The 18,824-nt window shown below is 43.7% G+C and overlaps 1 protein-coding gene across 2 annotated transcripts; it reads right to left on the reverse strand.

Moving 5' to 3' along the window:
* Positions 1–397: 397 nt before the first annotated feature.
* On the reverse strand, positions 398–15,517 carry UPRT (uracil phosphoribosyltransferase homolog). Of its 2 annotated transcripts, none has more exons than XM_083722504.1 (7): positions 15,026–15,517; positions 5,611–5,653; positions 4,396–4,465; positions 3,227–3,289; positions 2,544–2,705; positions 1,487–1,585; positions 398–849 (listed from the first exon to the last, which is right to left on the reverse strand). In XM_083722504.1, exons 1-7 carry the CDS (start codon positions 15,403–15,405, stop codon positions 743–745), a joined length of 924 nt encoding a protein of 307 aa, XP_083578630.1. In that variant the 5' UTR covers positions 15,406–15,517; the 3' UTR covers positions 398–742. The 2 variants fall into 2 exon arrangements, with proteins under 2 accessions (XP_083578630.1, XP_083578631.1); XM_083722505.1 differs by lacking the exon at positions 15,026–15,517 and adding an exon at positions 14,726–14,747.
* Positions 15,518–18,824: the final 3,307 nt, after the last annotated feature.

Here is an 18,824-nt window from a genome sequence, read left to right on the forward strand (position 1 = left end):
GAGTCCAACAATTCATTCAGGATCCATTCCCCACACCCCACTTTACAGGCTGTAACTTGAAGAAGCTGCTTTGGATACAGAGCAGTTATCTTCCTTTTCAAATGTGCTGTTTGCAAGAGAACTCTGTGCAAAGCCACCCACATAAGCTGCTCTGCACATACTACACAATCCTTCCAAGGGCTTGTGCAAGCCTGAGCTGGCAAATATGAAGAGTGTATTATATTGCACACATCACTCTCTGGACTGTGACTGGTTTCTGTTAACCACATCTTCTTAACAAGCTCATAAGTGCAATATGGTTTAAGAATATTACCTGGAGCCGTTGTCTGCAAAGCATCAAGACTTCCGAAAAATTCCAACTGTGCTTATAAGCACTGAAAAATTAAATAGGCTATGGTGTCTTCACAGTTAATTTATTTTGCAGTTACAAGCAGCCACTTAAACTGGCTACAAAAGAATAAATAAAGGAACCATGAGTGCAGCAATCTGGATATGCGCATCATTGGAAGACTGTTGCAGCGCAATGTGCTTCATTGCTGCCCTCAACTCAAGTGGACACAAGATAAAGTATTTTCCCTTTTAAATTAAAAAAAAACAAAAACTGGCCCAGGTTATTTTCACCTTTGGCAAAAGAAAAATAGGCTGTTAAATACACCCAGCAATACCTCTGCTTCAAATTATAAAATGTAGAAAAAATGGTATAATATCATACAGTAACAAAACACACACTGGTTAAAGCACTTCAGTCTGTTCCAAAATACTTCTGTCCAAAATGCGTTGGGGCAACAGGATGAACTTCTGTCGTTAGAATTGTGATATCTGGGAATTCCTGGATTATTGATTTGGCACCTTTAAAAAAAGAAAAGTTGGGGAAGTCAAACATTTCAGTAAACTACATTTGCAACTCTGCAACAAGGGCTCCCATCTAATTATGGAGCTTAATTCTCTTCTCTCTCCTCCTCCTTTGCCCCCCTTTAGAATTAACCCATCTAACATACAGACTTCATCAAATGTCTTATTAAATTACATGCTCACAATGGCAATTGCTGCTGGCATAAACTCCTTTCAATGATCCATTTTCCTCCCCAATGTTTTGTACATAGCTGCATTCTTTGGCCAAGTGTCATTAATTGCAATGATCCTGGATGCTGACATGAGTTGGTCAATGGCAAATCCCAGTAAAGTGGACTGGGGCCACATGTGTACGGAGAGGAAGGAATCTGTCCCCAGCCCCCTTGTAACAAAGTATTCCTTGGCAGGCAACTGACATGAAAAGCGTGGGGAGCAGGGATCTTATTGGCACATGTGGTGGAGCTGTACCATAAATTTTGGAAACAACCAATTACAGAAATCAGCACACATATAGGTAAACATGTTATTGTCTATTTTTGATAAAGATAATGTGTATCCTGTACCAGAGAAAGTCAACAGGACTAGCTCATAACATTCAGTTTGGCTGTTTGTCTGCCCTGTTGCTTTAACTTACCATGAGGTGTAGAGAATAGACTCAGCAGGATTATGACATTTGGCTGGACTCCATGTTCTATAAGAACCTTTACAGCCTCAATCACAGTGTTGCCAGTACCTGACAATTTTTTTTTGGGGGGGGGGGATAGAGGAGGAGAAAGAGGAATTACTCTAGTATATTTTCAAGTTATGTTACTATCAAAATCAAACTATTTCACCATTAATCTGCATGGTCTATAGGTATGAATTCTGACATTCCAAACAAAAACAATAAGCTAAAACAATAAGCTCAGTGCATCTAAAGTTCCTTCTCCAATGGCTAGCATTGCTCAATGTACTCTTTCAAGGAGTAAATAGGGTCAGTTTCGAAATGGGTGGCAGCCATGGGCTTAAATCTCAATTCTAAACACTTAACTCTGAACTAAATTATGTAGTCAATTTCTAGCAAGTGCATTTGGCATTGGGGTTTGAGACTATTATGGCTTCTATATCTGATTTTAATGCATTTTTGAAAGTTTGAAATTTAAAATTGGTTAAACAGAATCAAACAGCTCAGATATGAGAAATATCTGATCCTATTTAATTAACATTTACGAATGAGCAAAAGCATCAAAGCTTCAAGCTGAACACTTACAGTCTACTAGTTGCACCCAGCATCAACATCCTCATTACTTGTTTGTATTTAAGTGACTTAAGCAACAAGTTGCATCTTTAGATGCATATTTTCATCACGTGCAGCCTATAGACCAGGCATAGGCAAACTCGGCCCTCCAGATGTTTTGGGACTACAGTTCCCATCATCCCTGACCACTGGTCCTGTTAGCTAGGGATGATGGGAGTTGTAGTCCCAAAACATCTGGAGGGCCAAGTTTGCCTATGCCTGCTATAGACACTATTGTGCCAGCTAATGTGCTGTAGTTCAACTAATGTAAATTCTGGAAAAGCTTGAAAAATCCAGTGTTGTATGGCCCCAAACCAAATCCTTAATTCTAACCAGTGATAGATTTGCTTTCCAAGAGAGCTCTCTAGTCAAATGGTCAATATTTATGGGGTGGGGAATCCTTTAAGGCACTCACTTAGTATTGGGTACATGAGGAGAACTTTTCTCCTGAAAATATCTGGTGGAAACTTTGCATAGTACACTTTGGCTCTCTGAGTGTCTTCATCGCTCTGGATCAGGATCTTTCCTATTCGGATTGATCTACAACAGTCACGCAAACCCTGTTCCATAGCCTCTCCTTCATGGGGGGAAGAAAACAAGAAACAGTTACAAATCAAGCAATGGCCACCTGTTTCACTAATCTACCTGCCTTTTTGTTTTCGCAATGGCTTCTATATGCAATTTTTATTCTGCAACATACAGTAGCTCCCCATATAACAGAAGACAGCTGATGCCATTCAATAAAAGCTGGTGTGAGAGGCAAGCACTATCAGCAAGGAAAGATGCAACTTACATTCATGTGAAAAATTATGAATACACACTTCCATCATCCATTTTCCATGAGGATGCAAGCCAAAAGTCGCTGTGTCAAAACTTGCTCTTAGAAAGGGCATATGGGATTAACCCTTTGCTTCGAAAGCATAGTCATTTTTGTCACTTTTCCTCTTACAGCCCTCTATGTTGCTTTCCTAAGTATAATTTAGTAACTTACGTAGTAGTCATACATTTATTTCCAATATGGTGCCACTTTTGCTAGAAACAGCAACACTGCACTGATAATAAAAAGACTGAAAACACACAAAATGTTAAATGACTTACCACTTCTCATTATGCTGACTCCACAATTTCCTTTTTCAAATTTCACCCCTTCATACTTGTACCCTGTTGAAAGGTCACACAGAATCTGGATTAAAGATGTTGTTTTCCTTTTACTCACACTGAATATCCTATTTCAAGATGGACAGTGGAAGTTGCATTAACCACTGACAATTCTAAGGCACATTTTACACACCTCGGTGATTTCACAAAGATGTCTATCCCTCAAAGTTCCACAGAGTACAAGATAAAATAGAAGTTTATTTATCTTACTCTTCATCCCAAAAAGGCTCACAGAGCATCTTAATCAACACACACACACACACACACACGACAGTCCTTAAGTTTACAAACTTAAAAAAAACCACACATACAAACGACAAACGGATAATGTATTGGAAGGGAGATCAGCTTGGGTACAAATCCTTCTTTCTTTTTTGTATAATATATTTATTAATTTCCATGCAAAAACATTACATTAAAGAGGAGAAAAAATAATAAAATAAAACATTTATAACAACTGTATACACAATCAATATTAAATCCACATTATGAGATTACTTGAACCCCCCAACTTCCCTCTATTCCTTCCCTTGGTTCTTTTGTATTATCTTCATTCATGAATGTCGGCAGGGTACAAATCCTTCTAATGATCAGGTGGGATGGACAGGAGAAGTCAAAAGTAGCTGGTCTCTGAGATGAGCCAACAAGAATGGCCCTACATCCCTTCTACATCCAGCCAGACACTCATACATTGCATCTAAACCAAGACCTATTCTCAGACCCATGCAGAGTTTGTCTGAGGCCTGGGGAGGGAATCTTGTTAGAACAAAGTAATAAACTCAAACAGGCCACTGATGCCCCCTCCCCACTCAGTGGGCTTAACCTGGGGCAGGTATATCCAGATGCCCCCCTCCTCTGCAGGGGCCTTCCTAGTCTAGCAAACACATTTTAAAAATTGTTTTTCTCCCAGTCCTGAAAAGGCCTGGCTTTTGCCAAATTATCTCAAAAAAATCATTTTACAAAGTGATCAAATTTTAAATATCCTCTTATTTGCAGAATGCCCACTCTATAGCTAACTTTATTGGTAGGTCAAACCACACTGCCCATTTTACTTTACACCATATCCTTATTCTCCACACCAGCTAGGCTGGACATACTTTCCCCATTACCTGTTGGAGTGGTTACTGTGCATTCTGTGTATGGTAACTGATTCAACCCCTCTTCAACCACAAGCCTGATCTGTAAGAGAGAAAGAATTCAAATGGGGGAGGGAGCAAGACAAAGTGGAAGAAAACCGAGAAAACATTGTCACAGCAAGGCTTCAGTTTCAACTAAATGCTAGCACACCATTAGTGCAAGGGCACAGCCCAAGTGCTCCCCTCAACATCTTCAACAGTCCAGAAATAAGCACAATGGACTTTGATCCACCATCTGCACCACCTACAGATCATTTTAACTTTTTTTTTTTTTGTATAATGTATGTACAACATTTAAACACTGGAAAGCATGGAAAAAAGAGCACAAGACTTCAAAGCTACACTCCTGTAAAGACTCCCAGTTTGAACTCCCCTTGCCTAGATATTTTCAAACTGTAATATCATCTTATTCTTTCTTTATCCAATGGTTAAGTAACCTTTTCCAGGTTGAGGGCCACATTACAATGGTCACAAGCTGTTGTGGGCCACATTCCAGTAGCGATCAGGGCAAGTCCCTCCACCCCCACAACTCTATGTAGGAAAAATGTCACATGGGAAGTGGCCCTAGGTGTAGGTATACAAGAAAATGTAACAAAATAAGGATTTTCCTTGGTTATATATATATTTAATGTATTCTTCCATAGTTGAGGGGAAACAATTTGTAAGTGGAAGAACTTCATGTCTGTTATTGTGTAAGTGGGTATTTCCATGAACAAGCCAGCATTAAAGAATGGCAGGAGATTCTCTGTGTAGTAGATACTGTCTATTATTTAAAATGGGATCATGTTAAGTAAACATCCTGAAAATGTCATGTAGTCAGGACACCAGTGTTTCTTAACAGCTAAAAGCTAAATGGTTTTATCTGTTTGGTGCAAGAAACTCTGCAAAGAAACTAATAATGTCACTGTAGAAAGCAAGCCTGAGTTTTTGTTTCTAGATCACAATTTAGTTCAGCATATTAATAGTCTAATCCTACACATATTTATTGGAAGTCTGTTGGCATAAAAGTAGATATGCTTAGGATTAAACATAAATGCTGATATGAAAACTATTACTGACAGATCGTTGGTTTTCAAATAAGCAGCAGGTTCAAAGAAAATTGATCTCTTTTCCAGTAATAGTTGTTCATTCCAGCAGAATACTCCTGTTAATACACCAATCTACACAACAGGCCTTCAACTAACTTACCAATCGATCAGCAGAAAATACGAAGTCCCCTCTGCTGGATGTCCTGGAGGAAAAGAACAGAATTTTTAGTATGATTATCCAACAAGCTACTATTGTTAAATATCCCAGAAAATATGCACACAATTAAAAATAAGTGCTGAAATGCATCTATCACTTTCCCTCATAATATAAACTAAAGGCTTGACCTTTAGATTAACTTATTTGAAGTGAAGTCATTAAGGTCTTTGAACATTAGTCATTAGAGGTGGATTTAAAGTGTTTTCTAAGAAGGTTTATAAGCAGAGATATTATGCATGAAGACAAAGAGTTATGCATGTGAATCTCATTTTACTCATTGTATTATTTAGCCTGACAATCTAAATCTAGAAAGTGAAGCAGCAGTCCATGGGGTCCTAAATGTATGGTCTCCCTATAGTCTACTCAAAAACAGAATTAATTCAAAACACTAGGAAAAAGATTCTGCCATCTCATGCAGTGTTTGAAACTCCCATTGCACATTTTGCGACAGGGAATTTCATTACTGTGAACAGCTTCTGAGCTCTGGGCGTAGTACTGTGACTAAGATTTCATTCAGATTAAAACTGCAGAGTGGAAGGAAAGGAGGACCTTTTTCTGCCTCCCCACTTCCAGCTACTTTCTGAAGACTGGAGAAGAGACCCCCTTAAGAATATTAGGGGGTAGGCAGGGGAAGGACTAGATGACATTAAAAATTAACACAATATTTTAGCTGCAGTTCATTAATTTTCAATTTGTATTCTTGTTATTTTAAAAAGTGCCTAGACATTCCGTTGTTGTGCCCATAACCTAGGTTTAAGGTGCCATTTAGCTCCTAGTTTTCATATCTCAGTTTCTAACACTGATCTCATGACAACGGTCACAGACGTTACTTATACACAGTGCTTTTTTTCTTAAAAAAAATGTTTAGGGGTACTCTCATTTTCCTACTCATATTGAAATACTGCCCCTCAATGAGGCCAAACTTAGATTCACAAAATGTTTAGGGGTATGCGTAGCCCGGCATTCCCCCCAGAAAAATACACCTCTCCCACATTTAGAAGCTTTCATTTTCTCTTGTCATGTTGCTGTTGTATTCAATAATGGGGATCATAGTTTAATGTTAGGATTAGTCTACTCAAGTCAACTCCATGGGTTGGTTTGTTTTAAAACTAATAGTACTTAGTGTTAACCACTATCCCCAGCTAAAAAACAGCAAGCTATATTTAAGGGAAAGCAACATGAAAGCCTGTCAAACTTATCCCAGCTATTTGGGAGAAGGAGAGGGAAGGGTGGCAAAAGCCTGTAAGGATACTAGGTTCATTCGTGGTGCACTGAACCAAAGTTTAGCACCGAGGATTTCAACCTTTCTGGGTCCATAGCTCCTTTGATCAACTACATTCTTTCTGCAGCACCCCTGTGGGGCTCAGGAGCCCAGTTATGTCACCGCTTGCCTGCAGCGCGGACAGCCTGTCACCCTTTTTCAAACACCCTCCCTTGTGGAGTATTCCCTCAGCCTCCTCTTCTCTCTTCTTGGGAGTCCTCTGGACAGCCACTGCTGCCCCTCTGCCCCAAAGAGAGGGGTCTCCTCGCACTGTCCCACAGGGGCCTGGGAATTCTCTATCCATTCCCAACAGCAAGGGCTGCTGAAATGGATGGCTGGGCTCCCTCGCCTGCTTGCTTGCTTGCTTACTCCAAGGCTGCCTCAGCTCCTGACAACTAGCACCCACTGACCAGCCCCAGAAGCACCATTTATCTGTGGAGCTTGTAGCCAGGGTTGCTGCAACAAATAGCTATGCAAGCCTGGGAGGCAGAGATGTGAGAGGGCATCATAGGATGAAGGGAAGGGAAGAGGGACAGAGGCCAGTGTTGCCCGCAGCACCCTAGACCATCATTCAAGGCACCCAGGATGCCATGGCACACTGGTTGAAAACCACTGGTTTAGCATGATATTCATACTCAGACCCCATCTGCACTATACATTTAAGGCAGAATCATACCACTTTAAACAGCCAAGGCTTCCCCTAAAGACTCCTTCAAAGTATAGTTTGTTGTGGGTGAACTAGCTGAACTCAACCAGCTACACTCTTTGTGGGTATAGGCTATATCACAAGTACATAACTCAATGCTTAAAAGCTTGCACTTCCTACCCATATTCTACCAGGCCAGAATCAAAGTTCTTCATTAAATTACAAGGCTCTTAAGAACTTGGGTGCAGGTTATCTTAAGAACTGTCTGGCTTTTATATGCTTAATCACTGAGGTCTTCATGGAGTCACTGTTAGTGCACCCCCACCTCACCAATGGCTCAAATGCACAACTTGTATCCACAAGGAGCCTTATGTTCAATATTGGGACTGAACTCCATGAAACTCCTTCACAGCTGAGATAAGACAGATGACATCCATTTTGAACTTCTGGCATCTAATGAAGTCCTTATTTCAGTAGGCATTTTAAGCATTCTGTTGTTGTGGGTAATTTTAATTGATTTTTATTATAACTTTTTAATCATATTGTGAACCACTAAAATAAGCAATCACAAAAGGGAAATATTGCAACCTAAAATGGTCACATTCTGCATATTCTGATCAGAATTACGTATCAGCAGTTAAGACTGCTGTTAATTGGAACATGCAGATGAAGTCAAAATCCTTTCTAGAAGCTATAAGCTCATGTGTGACAATATTATAGGGTCAAGTTAGTTCCATAATAAACTTGATCCCCCATTCAAAAAAAAGAGTGGCTTTTGTTGCTTATTTAGGATCAGCGTATAAGCAGTTAAAACTATCTGCAGCCATATACAAAATTCCAGCAGTTAAATTTACCTCCCATAACTTTGGATTTTGTCAGAATAGAAACACACTGCTCAGAGCTGCTTCTATGGAAACCTGTTCTCAAGCCCAACTGCCTGCAAATCCTTTTTTCATTGTAAACTGCAGCACTGCCAATTTTAGCCCTGAAATCAGGCGATATAATCTGCGCTGGGAATGAAAGTTTTATGAGACTAAATCCCACTCCCCATTAAATCCAGCATACATATATAAACACGAGACATGTACAAATATTCAATGAAACAAGCCACTGAAGTATACAATATTTGTATCCCTTGTCCTATCACCGTGATCAACAGGGGCAGCCCATCCCATTTCACCACCTGAGACAAAACGGGAAGGTGTCAACCTCTCCCCACTGACAGTTCAACCAAAACCTTGCTTTCTAGGGTTGTGAGGCTGTGGCAGCAACTTCCAGGTTTCAGTGAAGTCACTGCCACTGCCACTTCTCTGGCTGCAGCAGCAAAGGTGGTGCACCTCTATGGGAGAAGTGGTGGTACTGGCCATAGTAGCTTCAAGCAAGATCTCATTACTTTAAATTGAACCTGAAAACAGACTTGTATAATGTGATCAAACAGCCCATCTCAGTTCGGGACCATCTGAAATTTCAGACAGTTTTTGAAAGCACTCCGACATATAACTCATTGGAATAGTCTTAAACAGGAGGTTACCTGAGCATAAGCAGCTGTGGCTAGACTATTTCCATCCAATTAAGAAGACAGCTAGCATGGAGTCCATTGTCTTTCTTATTTCTAAGGGGAAGCATTCCTGTCTTACCTAGAATTTATCCAAGTGTCATCACAGATAATCTTCTGCACTACCTTCAACTGAACACATTTCTATGTGGTTGGCTTACACATTCAGCTGCCAACCATCAAGTGTACAGTAGTCTAGTGGAGTTAAATTTAGACACGGGGTTAGCTACACAAGATGGTCGTGTTAGGGTTCATTTATTTTGTGCCTTGTTCCTCCCTGCCAGAACTCCACTTACTGTCCTGCATCTTTAACAGTAACAAAAAAGAAAGACATCAAGTAGATATGCATGTGTAAACAGCTGTATGTCTTGGCTACCTTTAACAATCATAGGGGATTGCCAATTGCCTTGTATTCCATAATCAAACAAAAGCTGTCTTCCTTCAAAAGTGATGCCTTTATAGGATTAGGCATTCTGTTTCTACAACATCCAGGCAGAGGCCTCTTTAAAACCATGCCCTAGGGATTGCTCCCAGCAGCCGGTACTCAGGGGGCATACTAGCCCTGGACATTAAGGTCCCATTTTTCATGACAGTCAAAAGCTCTCTTCAGGTGCTCTGTATGTGTATTAAGTAAATATGCAAGAGGGGCTATGGGAATCAGCACATTCCCCTTCCCCCGCATTACCCTCCACAAATTGAACGGCAGTCACCTGAAGTAAAACACCTTCCTATATTCAGAAGCTCCCCGTATGTTTTAGAAGCCTGGAAAAATAAGGTTCTAAAATGTGCAGAGAGCCACCACAAACTCAGACGATGATCAGCTCAGGAGGTAACCCTCCAATTTGTGGAGGGAAAAGAACATGGAGCAGGGCTATTGCACTTGTCCCTACAAGTCCCCTTCATGTATTTAACACATATTTAGGACACCTGCAGAGAGCCGTTTCCTCTAATATTTTGTAAAGTCATCTAGTGATGTGGGGTGTAAAAAATTTCGTTTTGTAGGTTCATTAGTAGCAATGAAATGGTGCACACAATATTAAGCAAGCTTGACAGTTTCAAAAGTTTCTTTGTTTAGTAAATACAAGTAAAATTAATATGCTACATTACTTTCTAGGGTCTCTGTTTTTTTCTAATGCAAATTAACTTAATTTGTATAAGGCATTTTTTCCTGAGAATTTTCCAAATTAAAATGTTTGCATAACCCACATTGAGGGCATCCAACCTATTATTCATTACAACTCATTATGGTTGTGGATTCCATATCCTAATTATGCTTTTCTTGTCTGTCTTGAATCCACTGCCAGAGTACCTAAGATGGACAGACATTTCTCTGCTGCATCATTCTATTTTCCCCTTGCTTTTCTCTGTTTCATTCCAAAGATATCTTATACAAGAAGACTAGATTATTGGCTAATCACCGTTTTCTCTTGCCACTTAGTGGCAAGGAATGACGAATATTCCTCCAATTACAAATACATTACACTGGAATTGACAAAGTATATGTGCTTTTCCCAAAAAATGTTGATGCACGAGGAATTTCAATAAAAGGCAGAAATGAGGATTTTGACATGGAAAAACTGACACTGCCAAAGGCACAGTGGCAACACTGGGTGCGTCTATAATAAATGTGTGATGTCAAACAATGTAAGCGACATTTCTTCTTGCCCGCTGGAGCACACAGCTAATCATGATGCTATCTACAGCTAGCTGACTTTTTACATTGTGCTGTACATGTTAATACATTCATTCAAAATCAGCAAGTAGCTACTGCAAGAGCTTTACAGATAAAATAGCTGCAGCTACAATTCAGGAAAGCATGTAATATACTATAAAGCTAGTAGCTTTGAGAAAAGCATCATTGTTTGTTTTAAGACAATTGTACAGTGGTATCTCGGGTTACATACGCTTCAGGTTACAAACTCCGCTAACCCAGAAATAGTACCTCGGGTTAAGAACTTTGCTTCAGGATGAGAACAGAAATCGTGCTCCGGCAGCGCGGCAGCAGCAGGAGGCCCCATTTGCTAAAGTGGTGCTTCAGGTTAAGAACAGTTTCAGGTTAAGAACGGACCTCCGGAACGAATTAAGTACTTAACCCAAGGTACCACTGTAGTATGATTCTTGCCCAAATCATCCTAACACTTACCTGGTCAGCAAGATCATTTATGTAGTGGAGAACAGGCACTCCCATGATACAGGCACTTCTTAAAGAGAATGCACATAAAGCTGATTTTCATGATACCTCCTTTTTTTTTGAGGAGGAGAAAGCAGCTCACCAAACTGGTTAAATAGAAAAGCATCCATATGCAGTTTGAAAGAAAAAACTTTTTCATTGTTGTCTCTTAACTCTGTGTGTGCACAACCATGGGACCCCTCCAAGCTGGTGTTATTTTGCAGGCAGTGTGTTCAAAATTAGCCATGCACAAGGCACATTTTGCCCCTGGCTATTGGCCACTTGCAACCAAGTGAAGATGCATGGGTGCTAGGATGGAGGTGCATGCCTGGGGATAATTGGATCTTGATTGTTTTCACACATTAATACCACATCCTGTAGGAATAGGCCAATATATATGTGGACTGTCTCTGGATAAAGTGACTTCTCTCAAAGTTCTTAACCTAGCACAAGGTTGTCATTTGAACTAGCCAAATATTTAAGTGATAATCAATCACAGTCAGTCCATCACTTGAAAAATAAGTCTTTAGAGTTGTCTTGCCCCAAACTGGCAGCTAGACATTCTGTTTTGGTGACTGCAACCTTGGTTAAAGGAGCCATTTGGCACCTAATTTATATATCTTAGTTTCTAACACTGATTGCAGGTGTACTTTGCAACATGTTCTTGAGTTTCTTCTTTAATAGTTGTTCTGTGATGATTCCCCAGTATTGTATTATTGCTCTCCAGAGCAACTATAGTACAACAAAAATAGCATTTGTGGTATAAAAAGTTACAGGATTTCAGCAGGACATTACAGCTATGCACTGGTTGGAAATGAAAGGGTATGACTGCCACAAAACTTTTTCAGGAATAAATATTTTTTTTTTTTGCCTGTGGGGGTCATACACTGATATCATCAAAATCATCACAATTACATCATCTACAGGGGTCCATACTCATCAACTGTAAAAAGTGAAACAAAATGCTCACACCTAAGATGTACGCTAAAGACTAAATATCAATACCAAACATGCATTCAAATAACCAATAGTCGGCTGTCATTTTCCTAGCCTGGCTGCATGTTTGAGAAGTTTAACTATACAGTACAATCCAAGAAGGACATTTCAGGCAATTTTTCTACTTATACAGATTTCATCTGAATTCTGGATTCAGCTGATTTACTCCACATTTAGCATGTAAAGGCAGCCCATTGATGACACCAATTTTCCTAAATAAACTTTCTTAAGATCAGGCTTGCTCCAAGGCTGCAATCCTAAATTCACCTTGGAATTAGAGTTAGGCCCACTGAACTTAGTGAAATTTACTCCTGAATGAACAAGTATAGATTCAAAACGCATGCCTATCAGCACTAGATAACATTAATGTATAGTTAATAAAATTAGTATTTATTGCCTGATTATGCTGTTTCATGTTTTTCTCATAGGTTAAATATTAATGTGTTGGGTTTTATATGATGGAAGCACCTAGTAAGGACAAAGCTGGCCTAGAAACCTCACATTACTGAGATAACTAGATGTGGGACCACTGTCCAACCAAATCATCATGTGATCCTTTTTGAAGAAACTGCAATGTGTGCAGCTGCAAGATGCAACAGTGCCTTCTCTATGAATGACCAGCGAAGTGATTAGCTATAGTGCTTATTAGCATTGGGACCCAACCACCATCCTACTCACTAAAATCTTTCACCTACCAGCCAGCAGTGCAGGATCTGAAAGGCACCTACTGCATGCCAAAACTTGTCCCTAAGAGTTTAGCAGAGTTCATGGTATATGCTAGGCCTATTTTCACTTAATGTTAAACCCAGAGGTTGGCTAACTAGACAAGAACATTGACACTGCACCTCTTTGCTTCTTCCTAGAAAGCAAAAAAAAAAAAAAAAAAAAAGTTTGTAATACTAGTCAACCACAGTCAGTAATCAAGTACAAGCAGAGCAAACTGTCATCATGTCAGTTTGCATGACAAAACCAGATCTGGCAGCAAGCAAAGAACAGTGAAGCAGCAGGCATGGACATCCAGCTCTCCATTCATTGAAGGTGGCTGCAGCTTGAATTATAGGCAAAACTCCAGTGCTATGACTTGCTCTTTTGCAATGTCCTCCAAAAAGTAAGGGAAAATATTGCTTTGCATTTACCCAACCCTGAGGTTATGTGATCTCAAAACTATCACCTGCCATACACTCAAGCCTCAGTCATAAGGACACACCATACCAGCTACCTGGTAAGCTATCCTTTGAAAAGATTCCTCCCATTCCAGCAAATTTGGATGGCCAATTCAAGCGTATTTAATAGGTCATATTTATGTAGCAAGTAGCATGTTTCTAGTACAATAAGCCCAAAACTTCCACATACTGTATTTAGTTTGAGTGTATGCAGCTTTACATGCTTGGCAAATTACCGGTAATTAAAAAGTGGGTGGAAAAGGGAATGGGTGTTTTGGGGGGAAAGACTTTGGCAAACCCAACTGCCCTTGAACTCAGTGTGTACAGTTGTACCTCGGGATACGAACAGGATCTGTTCCGGAGCCCCGTTCACATCCTGAATAGAACATAAGATGTGCATGCGTGTCTGCGCGTGTTGCATTTCACCGCTTTCATGCATGTGCGTGACATCATTTCGCGCATGTGCGAGCGGCGAAACCTGGAAGAAACGCACTCTGTTACTTCCAGGTCGCCATGGAGTGCAACCCAAAAATACTTATCTTGAAGCGTATTTAACCTGAGGTATGACTGTATCGACTATATGCAATTTTGGCTTTAGGGGTAATCCCCAGAAAATAACCTGTGTAAATTGCAAGCTTATTGCATTCAAAGCACACCACATGCATTATTCCAACCATATTTTTTTTAAAAGGGCCCTGTAAGGTAGGCCAGTATGACTATTCCCATGATGATGGGTGGAGCTGAGGTCAAGAGAACAGTGCTTTATAATGCCCCACCTAGTAAGTTAATGATGGAAACACTTTTATTCGCTGAGCTTTGCCCTAAGCTATCTCAGACACGGAAAACCAACCTGGGAAAAGTCCCTTCTGCTTTGTTTATTCCTCACCACCATCTACTCCCCCTCCTTCCTGCAAAGCATAACGCGGGACGCATCATTTCTTATTTAAAGAGAGCTCGCCCACAGCTTCGCTCAGCACCATCACATTCATTGTGCCCAAATCCAGCAAGAGAGAAGAGACCGCCCCCCGAACATCACTGCATAATATACATTTATATACGTACAGAAAGGCTGGCTCCCCTGCTCATAAGGCTGAACTTCAAACAACAAATGAACATGCACCGTTAACTCCTATTGCATCTAATGCGGTGGACCGCAAAAGCTTAGACCGCAATAAATTCAGTGGAGTTTCCAGCCTCCGTAGACGACACATCCTGACCTGGACCTGGACCCTAAACCTAGATAGTCATAACATACATTACTGCGTACATTTGGGCGGGAAAAGGGAGGGTTTCCCCCGAAAAACACACAAGTGAGAGCCACTTGAGCACATCCTGGCCCTGCGGGTGCCACAAAAGGCAGGTTGGGCAGACTCTACGCCCCAGCTCTTGTCAGGAGGCTACGAGGCGACGGAGCTCCGTCAGGTCAGGGAATGAAAGGGGCTCTCGCGCTGACAGATGTCCACCACGCCGCCCCCAATCACGCGCGCACAGGCGACGTTCTGCACATGCTCAGAGGGAGGCCAGCCTGGCGCCAAGAATAGGAGCTGCCGACGCGTGCCCGCCTTACCTGTCCCGGATGATGGTCTGTAGCTCCCGGATCTGGTCGTTCATGGGCAGGAGCTTGAGCCGAGGGGCGGCGGCGGCCGGCAGGTCGAGGGGCGGCGACGGGGCCGTGTCAGGGCCGCCCCCGTTGCTGCCAGAGCAGCTGCAGCCGCCGCCGCCGCTCCCGCTGCAGCAGCTGCTGCTATCCGGGCTGGGGCTATCGCCGCCAGGGCCGGGCTCGGAGAAGCGGAGCTGCCGGGAAACAACGCCGCTGCCGACGCCGCTCCCCGTTACCGCCTGCTCAGAGCAGTCCTGGTCCCGGTCTGTCGCCCCAGCCTGCTGCTGCTGATGCCGGGGCGCATCTGCCGAGCCTACCCTCTGGTTGTGGCAAGGCATCGTCTCCATGCGCGGCCGGAAAGGCGCCCAATGGTGCCCCGATGGTGCCCCACCGGTACGCCACGCGCTCGCCCCGCGCTTGGGGCTTTACCTCAGCCGCAGCGCCCGCCCAGCCGGTCAAGCTCCGCCTCCTCGAAGGTCCTGCGCGCGGCAAGCCGCCCAGCCGGGCGCGGCTATTGGCAGCTGACCTTGCCACTCGTAGCTTAGGAACAATGGGAGGGTACCTTCGGTCGAGGTGGCCCCGCCCCCCACTCCTGACTGGGGGAAAAGCTCTTCTTTTACCTCAGAGAGAAGAGGCCGCATTCACGCCATACGTTCAAAGAGGCGTCATGCCACTTTAAACGACTTCCCTCAAGGGTTTCTGGGAAGTGTAGTTCATTCAGAGTGCAGAAAGGTCTAGTCTAGTGACACATTCTGAAGCGGCGTGATAACAGTCCCCTCCCCTCCCAAGAATCCTGGGAGGTGTAGTTTGTTAAACCTGCTGAGAGTTCTTAGAAGATACCCCCCCTTCCCCACTTCCCTCTCAAAACGACAGTTCCCAGAAGGATTTAACAATCTCTCCTGAGTGTCTTCTCACAGGGAAGTGCAACTCCAAGATGAGAAAGGGAGTGGCGTTCGTAACAGCACCCCTACAGCTCCCAGAATTCTTTTACATGGTATTAGGGCACTGTGAATGTATGGTGTGCATGTGACCAGAGAGAGATCCTCTTGTCTTTCATCATGGGCCTTTCTTATTTGGGCCACGCACCTGCTCCACAGACATCAGCTGGTTTAGTGACAGGAATGGGAGTCAGGAGCAGGTCAGCAATAACCCACATGGCTAGCAGTGGCACCACCTTGTGTCAAAGGCTGAGGGGGCCCAATGTTGCACTATGCGGTCACAAGGTTGGGTGCTGTGCCAAGACCCCTTTTGCTGTGCACTGAGCACCCTGTGGTCAGTAGAAAGCGGGGCACCATGCAGTGCCCTCCAGCAGAGCATTCCATGCTCAGGAAAAGACCAGGGGCCATACCATGCCCCTTGCTGTAGCACCCCGTTCCACGCACACCCCAGAGAATCCCATGGTTGGGAGGTCAAGCACTGCATCACACTCCAGAACACACTGTGCCACTCCCCCTCCCCCAAAATATTGAGGGGGCCCAAAACAGCTCAGCGCTCCTGGTTGCTAAGACTAAAGGTCCCCACCTTCCTACAGCTCTCTAAGTCTCCTCTCCCCTAGTTCCTTCCCAAGTACTCTGAGGCTCCTTCGTGTTGCATGTCTTTGTTCTGCCTGTTCATGCCTCTTTGGGTTCTGGGAGACCAGCAGGGAGGAGAGCTGGTTGCTGCAGAAGAGGGAGAAAGGCTGGCTTCCTCTCCAGCCTGACACACTTCTGCTTCTTGGGCTCCCTCATTCCACTCTCCTGTTTCATTCACCTTCTGCCTCTGATTCTGGGCTTCTCTCAGCCACAGACTCTTCCTGCTCAATAAACTCTGTTACCTCTTCAGCTTCGGACACCATCTCTTCCCAATCTGCTCCCTCTGACCACTCATCATCATCCCACTACCAATCCCCCAGCTCTGAGCCAGTCTAGGACATTTAGTAAAGGTAAAGGGACCCCTGACAGTTAGGTCTAGTCGCAGACGACTCTGGGGTGGCGGCACTCATCTTGCTTTACTGGCCAAGGGAGCCAGCGTACAGCTTCCTGGTCATGTGGTCAGCATGACTAAGCCTCTTCTGGCAAAACCAGAACAGTGCACGGAAACACTGTTTACCTTCCCACAGGAGTGGTACCTATTTATCTACTTGCACTGGCATGCTTTCAAACTGCTAGGTTAGCAGGAGCTGGGACCGAGCAACAGGAGCTCACCCCGTCGCGGGGATTCGAACCGCTGACCTTCTGATTGCCAAGCCCTAGCTAAGTAGTTTAGACCACAGCGCCACCTGCATCCCTAGGACATTTAGTTGCTGTTCCTTTTTACTCCTCCTAAGGGAGGCCTGATCCTGTGTATGGAAATGCTTCAGCAGATTTCCTCAAACTGGTGCCCTCCAGATGTTTTGGACTATGACTCCTATCAGCTCCAGCAAGTTTGACAATGCTGGCTGGTGCTGGTGGGAGTTGTAGTCCACATCAGGAGGCCACTAGAGTTTGGCAACAGGCAGCTTTAAATACTCCAGACTGCTGCCAGCAACCTTTAAATTATTAGCTGTGAGAATATGTCACTTTTTAAAATGTTTTTTAAATCTTATTTTAAATTATTTTGCTGCTTTGTTGTTTTTCACCCTAGGTCCTTTGGGGCAGAGGGGGGAACAATGGGATAGAAAGGTTAACATAAATGGTGATGGTGATTATGTTTTGGGCTGCAGTTCCCAACAGCCCCAGCCAGCACAGCTGAAAGATACTCAGAGTCGAGCGTGGATTTCATGCTCTTTATTCAGCTCATAGTGGTGAGGAGGGAATAAAAGTCCCCTCAAAGTATCTGCTTTATATACATTATTTACACAATGGGCTGCACGTGATTGGCTAATTCCGGAATTCTCCTGTAGGCCAATCAGGTTGTGGATTCACTTTTATCTGGAGCTGGATTGGGTGGCTCCTGCCGACCAATCATACTGCTGCATTGTTCTAGGACCAATCAGACTGCTGCAGTTTGGATCCTATTCAACTCAGTACATAACACCCCTCCCCTCTAAGTTCCAGTCCTGCCTGGGAGGTCGCATTCATAGTCCTCAAGGTACGCCGGCGGCTTACATGTGCGTTGCGGCCTGGGGTGTTCCTTGGTCTGGAGTTCAGGTTCTGGCTCGTGTTCCAAGGATGCTGGGTGTGATGGGGCCGTTTGGTCTGGTGCAACCAGCTCGCTCAGTCGTGGTTCTGGTTCCGGTGTCCTTTCGGCCTCGCGGGTCCTCTCTGTATTTACTGATTCTGCCTCTCCTGCTGGCCCCTCCTGTTCTGTGGGCCTCACTGCCCCACTGTTCCCTTGGGACTCCTCTGACCTGTCCTCCTCCTGGTTTTCTCCCGGGTATCGTCGCCGTATCTGGTCACAGTGGCGGCGCCAGCATTGCCCCCCATCCGTTAGCACCTTGTATGACACGGGGCCAGTGACCCTGGTGACTGTGGCGGGTACCCATGCTGGGCCTGCCCCAAAGTTCTTTGCGTACACTGGGTCCTGGGCCACGAAGGTTCGGGGGTTCCTGCCTTCCCCCACCACTATCTCATCCTGAGCTCTATCAGGGTGAAGGCGGTCCAATCTGATTGCAAGGCTCCGACCCATTAGTAGTTCAGTGGGGCTCCGGCAGTCATTGAGCTGGGGCTGCTGTGCTGTGCTAGAAGGAATGTGGCAAGGTGGTACTCCCAATCCCCTTGCATCATGCGGCGGAGGGTGTCCTTGGTGGTCCGCACCATGCGTTCTGTTTGGCCATTGGTGGCAGGGTGGAATGGCACCAAACGGATGT

Source organism: Podarcis gaigeae, assembly GCF_964106915.1.
Source record: "Podarcis gaigeae genome assembly, chromosome: Z".
Lineage (NCBI taxonomy): Eukaryota > Metazoa > Chordata > Lepidosauria > Squamata > Lacertidae > Podarcis > Podarcis gaigeae.